General features: G+C 34.8%; 1 protein-coding gene across 1 annotated transcript; it reads right to left on the reverse strand.

Moving 5' to 3' along the window:
* Nucleotides 1-2,752: 2,752 nt before the first annotated feature.
* Nucleotides 2,753-5,531, reverse strand: LOC102605789 (protein NRT1/ PTR FAMILY 6.2-like). Its single transcript, XM_006356692.2, has 6 exons — nt 5,476-5,531; nt 5,296-5,389; nt 4,599-4,816; nt 3,968-4,518; nt 3,523-3,866; nt 2,753-3,438 (listed from the first exon to the last, which is right to left on the reverse strand). The coding sequence occupies exons 2-6, from the start codon at nt 5,387-5,389 to the stop codon at nt 2,903-2,905; spliced, it is 1,743 nt and encodes a 580-aa protein (XP_006356754.1). The 5' UTR covers nt 5,476-5,531; the 3' UTR covers nt 2,753-2,902.
* Nucleotides 5,532-11,117: the final 5,586 nt, after the last annotated feature.

Here is an 11,117-nt window from a genome sequence, read left to right on the forward strand (position 1 = left end):
TAAATCCGATTGGGTAAGGAAAATACCAAAATACCCCTCATATTTTCGGGTAACATTCCTTATTTGGATAGCCCGACTTCAAACGGGCATATCTACCTCATACAAGCTCAAATATTAGCAAATTTGGCAACGTTGGAAAGAGGACTCAGAGATCTTTCATTTGATATCGTGTGGGTCTCCTAACTCATCCTATACTGAAAGTTATGGTCGTTTGAAGTTGACCCAAAACTTAAATGAACCTAGGAATGACTTGAATGAATTATATTTAGTTCTTTTTGGAACTCAAGGTGCTACATCTAGTGACCTTAACACTCAAGAAAAATTTAAATTTCTTGGTAAAAACTTACTCACTACGAAGGATGGTTCAAGTCTTACCTCAAAAAAATTTCGAGGTGTTACACCTATGATCCATGGGTCCACCTACGGACCGTCCTGATTGACCGTCGATGGGTTCAAAAAATTTGTTTTTGTACCTTCGATTAACGGGACCCATGTATGGTCCATTGGTCAACCTACGGTCCGTACATGGCCTCTATAGGTCAAGCTACAAATTCTTAAAATTCCACTAAGTCTGAAACTCACCTACGAGACCTACCTACAATTCATGGATATGTCAACGGGTCGTCTTGGTGGACTGTCAAAAAGTACTGGAGCTAGACATTTCAACTAATCTTTGAACTTGCCAACGACAGACCAACCTACGGACCGTGGTCCCACCAACGGTCCATCGGTGACTCCGTCTGTGTTGGCACCAGATTTTTGGAAAGATTGAAATTTCTTATCTTTTGAATCCGAGGTGTTACACATAAGTTTTTATTAGTCATACTTTGATATTATCATATTTATTTGACCCACCTCAACATCACTTTAAAAGTACTAAATGTACTATCACTTTGTATTTATTTATATGAAGATCGGTGGGATTAAGTTTATTATGTTAGTTTTGTATATTGATGACATCTTGTTTGCTAATAATGATCTTGATTTGTTGTATGATACCAAAAAATATCTTTCTAACAATTTTGAAATGAAAGATATGGGAGAGGCATCCTATGTGGTTGGGATAGATATATTTTGAGATAAATCACAAGGCTTATTGGGTTTGTCTTAGAAAGACTATATTAATAAAGTGTTAGAGAGATTTAGAATGGAAAAATGCTCATCAAGTCTGTTCCAATTCAGAATGGAGATAAATTTAATTTCAATCAATGTCGAAGGAATGAATTGACACGTAAGTAAATGAAAGACATTCCTTATGCATCAGTCGTTTGGAGCCTAATGTATTCCCAGACATGAACGAGACTAGACAAAGTTTTGATGTTGGAATGTTGGGTCGTTATTAAAGTAATCCAGGAATGGACCACTCGAAGGAGGTAATGAAAGTGTTGTGATACTTATAAGGAACGAAAGATCATATGCTCACTTATAGAAGATTTGATCATCTTGATGTGGTTGGATATTCATATTCAGAGTATGCTGGTTGTGTGGATACAAAAAAAATCAACATTTAGATATTTTTTTCTGTTAGCTGGAGGAGAAATATCATGGAAGAGTGTGAAGCAGTTTGTTATAGCTGCATGCACTATGAAAGTTGAGTTTGTGGCATGCTTTGAGACCACTGTTCAGACTAATTGGCGGAGAAACTTTTTTTCAGGACTTGAACTAGTCGACAGTATTTTCAAGCCGCTAAAAATTTATTGTGATAATACTGCAACAGTCTTCTTCTCTAAAAATGATAAGTATTCAAAGAGTGCCAAATATATGGAATTGACATACTTTCCGGTTAAAGAAGAAGTTTAGAAATATTTTTTGAACATGTTGAAAGAATAGACATTATTGATGACACTGAATAACTTTATGTAAAGACTTTATTATATTCATGCACATTGACACTTTGAGCTCGAAATATATATGTTTCTATTGTTACCTGTTTTCTTTTGTATACATAGTACTGTTGAGAATGATGATGACATGTTATGACTTAGATAAAATATTAAGCATTATTATTGGACCCATTATGTATTTGAAAAGTTGTTTTAGGTAATAGACTAATATTGTAGTGCATGGAAGGGACTATGCCAAATAAAGTGATGTACAACCGCCATGACTCATACTAATTGATTTACTTAATGATGACAAATGATGTTGAATTTAACATTAATTGTGCACATGACGATTAACATACATATTAAACCATGTAGTTATATTTTTTGATTTAATAAGTAAAATAAGTTGAATCCTAAATTTGTATGGGGAAGTTACCAAGTAGTTTTAAACTACCCATAAAGATGAGAAAGTTACCTAGTAGTTTAAAAACTACTCATATCCATTTCTCAGATGGAATGTAGGAATAACTCTCCAAATTAAAGTGTCCTCTCTCCGCCAAAAAATTTAGTCTTATCCATCAAATTTATTCTGAAAGTGTAAGGTAAGGGAGAGAAACAACTTCTGAAAAATAATTAAGAAAATAGTTCCACTCAATTCAAGTCAATATTCTCGAAGAACACTATGACTGATTTAGATATGTATTCTTGATTGAGTTATTAATTTTATGTGAAAGTCATGTAGTTCTACGATCGTGAATAGTTGATTGGATTTATGAATAATCAGATAGTTTATGTTTTCACAATCTGTTAAATCCTTACATATCCATCATTGTGAATTTGACAGAGAAGCCACGATACGGCATCAACATTAAATCATCCGCAAAAACTTACACTTCATTCTTTGTTTTATTTTTTTAATTATTCTCTCAAATTAAATGTGGGTTTCATAATATTGATATTATTTAACAAAATCATACATTACATGATTCGGTATACGAGAAACTAATAAAATCATAAAGGGCAACTTGAAAATCATACTATATAGTATGTTTGCTACATTGGCACTTAGCTATATTCTAGCACTTGTCTTCAGCTCCATATCCATTGTGCAACGTCTCCATGGGTATGGCAGATTTAGGCTTCCTTGGTTTGTACCAAGTTGCGCAATTTAGATAGATGGCAAAGTTTATGACTCCTAACGCAGCAAGAAGCCAATAGAAGAAGTCTAGCCTTCCATAGTTAATATTGTCTGCAAGCCAGCCTTGAGCTGTAGCATTGCTTTTGGTCGTCTTATTGATAACCGAGACCAAGAAGCTGCTAATGAAGAAACCAAGTGAAAGGGTTGTCAAGAAAAGGCCAGTACTCATTGTCTTCATCCCTTTGGGTGATTGTGTTATGAAGAAATCAAGTTGTCCGGTGTATATGAAGGCTTCCCCAGCTCCTACTAAGAAGAACTGTGGGATCAAGAGGAATACACTAATTGGCAAAGTTGAAGTGTTGCGGCCCACTGATTTCGCAACTGTTAATCTTTTCTGCTCTGCTAGTGCAGCTGCTGCCATTCCTATTACGGATAAAACAAGGCCAATGGCAATTCTTTGTAGGTTTGTAAAACCTGGAAGCCACTCGCGCACATGAATCATGATTAGGTTGCATTAATTCTAAGTAATTAATTATATATTCATGTTTAATTAATTACCTGGTTTCCCTTTCCATTTCTTCCAAAGTGGCATGATGATTCGGTCGTAAAGAGCCAAGGTTATCAAGATGGCTGCGACAAAGAAGACAGTGAGAGATCCAGCTGGAATTTGGAAGTTGCCAATTGTTCTTTCCATGGTAGAAGCTTGTTCAACAGAAAATGTAATCATTTGTGCGTAGGTGGTCCAGAATATTATAGTGGTGGCCCAAATTGGGAGCAACCTTGCCATCATTTTCACTTCCTCGACCCTTGTCACTGAGCTAAGCTTCCATGGATTTGGAGCAGAGCAAGATGCATGCTCCTCAAAATCTCCCTCAGTTACGATAGCAGCCTTGTCCAATATTCTACGTACGTACACAGCCAGTATACAAATATAAATATTTTAATTCTAGATATATATAAAGTACTAAATAAAAATTAAGCAAAACATATTGTGTTAATTAACCTAAATTCTTGTGTGTGTTGGATTGTCATAGCCTCTGGAGTAGACGTACTCTCATAGAGCATGGCAGCATCATATGGAAGATCCATTTTCCTCTTCCTTATAGCAGCAACAATGACTTGAAAAATGTGAACAATAGGACTTCCTGCACTTTTCTTGTATCGGTACCTTTTAGTACCGAGAAGGAATATTATGATGGCAATGAACATGGATACTGAACAAACACCATATGCCCAAATCCGTCCAACTTCATCTTGGATGTAAACAAGCACTGTAACTGCTGTCAATGTCCCTAAGCTGATGAAGAAGAAGAATCTGTTGAAGAAATATGCCATTTGCGCCTTTTCCTTGTCATCTTTCTCATCAAATTGGTCCGTTCCAAATCCTGACACACTAGATTTTAAGCCACCAGTACCCAATGCTATGAGATATAAAGCTAAGTATAGTATTCCCATTTGAAAACCATTTGCTGGTTGGCAATTGACATCATGACGATGGCATGGAGAGGGTCGCAGTTGGGGCAGGCTGGTCGCCACTGTTAACATCCCAGTTCCCTGAAGTAGTACAGTATATATATGATCAAATTCCAATATAAATTCTTCGAAAAGTGTTACTGTATGAATTACTCCATTACCAGTGTCTGTATAAGAGCAAATAGTGCAATAGTTTTGTATCTGCCGAGGAAAGAGTCAGCAAGAAAGCCTCCAAGCAAGCAGAGGAGAAAGGAGGTGCCCATGAAATCTGTTACAATATTGGCTGAATTTGAACTAGCCAAATGCATAGCACCACCTAAGTATGTCACCAGATTTACTGCTATTCCCATCGTTGAAAGCCTTTCAACTATTTCAATCCCTGCAACAACAAAAAAATACATTCATTTACCAAACGGGCATTATTATTGATTTGAAAGAAAAATATAGAAATTGGAGTATCAATTTTATATATGAACCAAACAAAACGTACGGCCAAAACACAGTTTGAGGATCAGGTATAGTATTTTTTTTATTAACCAGAACGGGATCTTGCTACCTAGGAATCTGTCATGTGTTCTCGTGAACCATTAGAATATCCAAACGTACAATTCTTAATTTATTCTCAAATCTATATAATTTCATGACATGACGCAAGTTTAGTTGGAGAAGCAACATGCATATGCATATATATATATATATACACCTGCAATTCAGCTAATTACTTAACCATAACCATTTCAACAATTAGTATTTAATAATACAAGGAGGAAATTTTGAGATGGTGAAGCCAGCCTACTTAGCTTTATCATATAATATATATGTCTAACTTCAAATTAAAAATTCGAAATTAATACAAACCTAAGATAAGAGTAGCAGGTACCCAACCACCAGTTTTAGACTTATCAGCAGGGGACCCTTTGTAGTCCATAGCATCTGCAACAGTCAAACTCATCTGAAACAAAGTAGTACGTAATTACTAATTATCAAGAGAAAAGAATCAATTGTGATGATGCTTTTTAATTAACTTGTACTACTAACCTTTTCTTTCTTTTCAACTTAGTGAAAGAGTTGAAAAATAAAAGACTACTCGAGAATTAATATGTTATTATTGAATTCTTCTTTCACTATGTATGTATGTAGTCACACTTTATTTTCCTCCCTCATTTTATAGGCAAACGTTTTCGACAAAAAGTGTCCCTCCACTACTAGTTTGAGACACATCATTGCTTGGTTGGGATTAGGCATATCCCATTTTGAAAGATGGAAGGTTCTAGCATATATATTTTAGCTATCATTTTTTTTTATCATACTTGATTGAAGTTAAAATAATTAAACTCACTATTTGAACTTTAAAGTTGAAAAAAGAGTATTCCAAAATTAGAATCGAGCTATGGGGAAAAAAATCATAATATAAAATGCTTCTCTTTTAATGAAATTTTATGCAACACACTAGTCAAATGGATAGTTAGAGTTAAATTTGTTTGAACACGAATTTCATTTTTTTTAAAAAGAGTTGGAAGAACCAAAAAGACAAAGCCAAAACATTGAGGGAAGGAGAGGGTAAACTGATATCCCTCTGACTTCGTTTCTGATGTTTTTTGAGTGAAAATTATCGTTTTACTTGAAGTATTCCTCACATTAAATAAGTTTTTAAATTGGGAAATTTTTATGTACTTTTTCGCGTTGAAGTTGTAATAATGGAAATAATCATACAATAAATGTTGACTAATAAATAATATTTTATTATTTGTAAATAATATTTATTATTATTGGTGGAGATTTTAATAGCCATATCGGGGCAACTTCTAGTGGCTTCAATGATATATGGAAGTTTTGATTTTGGGGAGAGGAGTGGATGGGAGGTGGAGCTTTGCTTTCAGATTTTACTAATGCTTTTAAGTTGGTAATTGCTAACTTGTGCTTTTGAGAACCACCTAGTTACCTTTTGTAACACAGTAGCTAAGACTCAAATAGATTACTTACTCCTTAGAAAGGATGATAGAGGCTTTTGTAAGGATTGCAAGATTATCCCGAGGGAGAATTTACTATCTTATACAAGCTTTTGGTGATGAACTTGGAGATTAAGGGGGATAGAAGGAAGAAGACCTCATTTGACCTACCTAGGATTAAACGAAGTGGCTTGAACCCTGCCCTTTCTCGGGAGATGGAGAGAAATTAATTGGTGTTGATTCCTGGAGTGGTAGCGGGGATATGAGCAACATATGGTATAAGGCAACTAGTTACATTAGGGAAGCAAATATAGAGGTGCTAGGGGCATCGAGGGGTAACTTTGGTGGTCATCAAAGAGATTGGTGGTGGATGGAGAAGCCCAAGGCAAAGTGAAAACAAAGGAGATTGCATATACAAAGTTTGCGGAGTGCGTGATGAGGAAGAGAAGCGGACTCTTAAGGAAGTCTATAAGGCGACGAAGATAGAAGGTAAGTTAGCGGTTATGACGGCTAAGGCGGTATCTTTCAAACGCTTATATGTTGAGCTAGGGGACAAAGTTGGGGAAAAGAAACTGTATAGGTTCGCGAAAGCGAAAGACAGAAAGCTCGCACTTGGATCAAGTAAAGTGCATCAAGGAGAGGAAAGGCAAGGGGTTGGTGCAACACACCTCCATTAAGCAAAGGTGGAAAGCACACTTTCATAAACTCTTAAAAAGAGAAGGGAACAGAGACATTGTGTTGAATGATTTGGCACAATGCGATAGACTTTGGGATTTTGGGTATTATAGGTATTTTAGAGTTGAGGAGATTATATGTGCTATTAGTAGGATAAGGAGGGGAAGAGTGATTGAATCCAATGAGATTCTAGAGAAATTTTTGAAAACCACAGGAAAAGTAGGCATGGAATGGTAAACTAGATTGTTTTATGCTAGTTTTAAGACAACGAAAATGCCCAACGAATAGAGGTGGACTATAATGGTTCCATTATACAAGAATAAGTGTGATATTCAATACTTTAAAAATTACAGAGGTATTAAAGTGCTAAGGCACACTAGAAAGATTTGAGAGACAGTAGTGGAGATGATGGTAAGGAGAGGGTTGCCCATTTTCGAGAACAAATTTGGATTCATGCCATGACGATTGACTACTGAAGCCATCCATATTGTGCGAAGACTAGTTTGGGAAATATAGAGAAAGGAAGAGGGACCTACACATGTTGATTATTGACCTTGAAAAGGCCTATGATAAAGTTCAGAGGGATGTCCTCTGAAGGTTCTTGGAGGCTAGAGGTGTCCCAATGATTTATATTACGGCAATAAAAGACATGTATGATGGAGGCAAGACTTGGGTTAGAATAGTGAAAGGAGACTCGGAGCACTTCCCAGTGGAGATAGAGCTATATCAGGGATCAATTCTTAGCCATTTCTAATTTGCCTTTGTGATGGATGAGTTAATGCGGTCTATTCAAGAGGAGGTTACATGTCGTATGTTATTTTTGGATGACATAGTATTGATTGATAAGACACGGGACAGAGGTAATATTAGGTTGAAGGTTTGGAGACAAACTTTGAAGTCCAAACGGTTCAGGTTGTGTAGGAACAAAATGAAATTGTCACAAACCAAACGACTAAGCCGTGCCGGCACCTACTCTAACACCTACATAGGAAAATCCTCACCAGCTACTTGAAAACTGTTAATGAGGAAGTAAACAAATATAAATTTCTCACCCTCTTTAAATACATTAAATACTTTCAGTATTTGATAAAAATAGAATGTCTTTAAAAAATACATGGAACCCTCCCTAGGAACTAGTCTAGATAGGTACAAGAGCTTCTAAGAGAATGAAACATCCTTGAATTTTCTTTTTAGAGCAGGAGTAGCCTCACCAAAGATGACTATAAGAGGCAGCCATACCAACAAAAGAAAACAACACACTCCACTTGAACTTGTATACTGCCATACTTTTATCTTTCATACTATTCCGTAATTTTTGAGTTCACAATTATAAAAGAAAAGTGAAATAAAAAGTCAGTATAAGTTATACATGTAGAGACTCTGTCAAACTATAATATCTAATCGTGCATCAGATAGAGTCAAGGACCAACAACTCTATACACACAAGTACTTCAAAAACTCTAAAACAAAATCCTTGTAACTCAAGGGAAATGTACTAGACACCACATTGGTGATCGAGTCGAAAAAAAAATCCCTGACTCAATTTATTTTAGTACTTTACTTTATCAATTATATTATATTAACCAGCAAAAAAGTCGACTACTCTCTTTTAATAGCCGATTGCGTCAAAATTTCAATTCACTGATTGTCACATAGCTTGAGTGAATAACAAGTAATAGAATTACTTTATTACTTGTATGATTGTGTACACTTGCGTGTGCACTTTTGGAGCAACAATATCCTTGCATGGAAAGTGAAAATTGGAACAATAGGCATCTCTCTCTATATATACATATACATATTTTTTAAAAGCTTGAAAATGTACAAATGGATTTTTCTATTTGTCGAATTTTCGATAAATTGATGATTGAGATTTGGTGGTGTGTCATCTTGAAGTTATGATTAAAATTTGAAGGTATTCAATGAAGATTTGAGCACTTTGATGATATTTTTGACTCATTTTGTTTCGTGGGTTGAACTTTATGGGAAACGAAACACAATTTTCTTATAATATTATATAATTTTGTATAACTCTAGTAGGAATTTAGGGAAAGATATCAGAGAGCTCTCTAGGCTCTTCTGATTAAATTGAGAATTCGCTTTGTTAGTTAAATTATAATCTTACCACAAAAATGTTCTAACACCAACTATGAGAAATCCTCTAATTCACATGTGATGTGTAACAATGTAAAAGTGTGTATAAATTATTTATGCACATAAGTCGTTTGGTAGAGTGTATCAGGAAAAATAATGCATGCATTATCTTTGTGTATCACTAGTAACTTGTTTGGTACTCTTTTCCAATCTATGTATGCACTCTATTGTGTATTAGGGTGTATATTACTTTTTAATGCACCAAAGCAAACAATGCATAAAAATATCTATGTATAATTAATGCAACCATAACAAATACAAGCATTAATAATGAAAACATTACTAATATACTCTATTTAACATTATTCTTATACATTCTACCCAAAGACTCTTAATATACACTTTTACATAAGATTAATATTATTATTAACAATGAAATGTAGTATATTGGGCGTATTATAAACAATTGTTGAACAAAAGTAAGTTGGGTATACACGAATATAAACTGAAAACATGTGAATACAACATATTGTGGTGGACGGTGTACTTTCGAAATTAAAACTTTGTTATGTTAAACTCTGAAAATAAAAATAGTTGTAAGTAAGATTTGGTAGAGTATTGGCGGTGGTGCGATATGGGTCTTGGAACATGCATTACCATTACTTTACAAATTGTTTCATTCACCCTCCTTTAAGTGTTGTAGCTGTATTGATGATTTTGAGACTTGTAAGGTCTAAACGCCTCATGCTGACCCACAAACGCACAAAGCTATCACCTTTTGTTTTCCTCCATTCCCTTATGTGTTTGTTTGCCCAATCAATAAAAACAAATAGAGGGGACAAATATCACTATACCGACCTTCTGCTTATGGATATATATATATCTATTTGTTATGTTCACAATTTTATCATTTGATATAATAATATGCTCCACATATATATTATATCACTAACAAAATATTAATGAAACACAACAGTCATTGATTCTGACGGTTGTGTTCACTCTTATGCTTCATCATACAATCTAGGTGTGTTTGGTATGGAGGATCAATTTCCTCACGTTTGGTTTGGTTGGATTAAATGTTTGAAAAATATTTTTCAAATCAACTCATTTTTCTCATATTTAAGGAAAATGAATCCCCTTCCAAAATTATGAAAAACATTTTCCTAAACTCTACTTCATCCTTTAATTTTTTTTCTTAACTTGTCCATACCCCGTGTAGCCATTGAAATTTTGTGGGACTCAACAAGACGTGTTCAATTCGAATTGGGACTCTAGAAAGTGTGTTCAGTTTCAATTAGAATTCTTGGAGGCTACTCAACCCTAAACTCTAGTACATGTCTATATAAAAGGTACTATATTCCCTTAAAAGGCATCTCAAATATTCCGCAAATTGATGGATTATTCCGTCAAATCTAAATCATCCTAGTTCGAGAAATACGCCACTAACGACACTCAAATCATGGAAAAATCTTAGGAGAGTAGAATCAAGGGAGGAACAGAATTATACCCGCACTATTATCAATAAATATTCATGTTTCTTCAAATTTTATTTGTGTGGTTAATTTATTTTTCATATGTTTAAAATTTGTTGCAAACACCGCGTATCCGACCATCCCCATTCAAGAAAATTTAAATTTAATTTTTTTTTAAAATTTCAAATATATTTTTATCCCTACCCCAAACAAGCTAAAAAAAATTTAAAATTATTTTTGAAAAATTTCTTTGGAAATAAATTTCAAATTTTTTATTTTTTACGTCACTCTCCCTGCCACACGCCACCCCCCCTCAACAAGGCCACCCCCACCCAGGCCACCCACTCACCCGCCACCCTGTCAATTTTAAAAAAATAAATAAAAATTGAGAAATATTTCAAATTTGATTTTTTTTTTGATTTTTTACATCCCCTACCCCCTGCCATCCCCATCAATTTTTATTTCCTTTCCCCCCCCCCCCCCCGCC

This window comes from Solanum tuberosum, unplaced genomic scaffold, assembly GCF_000226075.1.
Source record: "Solanum tuberosum cultivar DM 1-3 516 R44 unplaced genomic scaffold, SolTub_3.0 scf00224, whole genome shotgun sequence".
Lineage (NCBI taxonomy): Eukaryota > Viridiplantae > Streptophyta > Magnoliopsida > Solanales > Solanaceae > Solanum > Solanum tuberosum.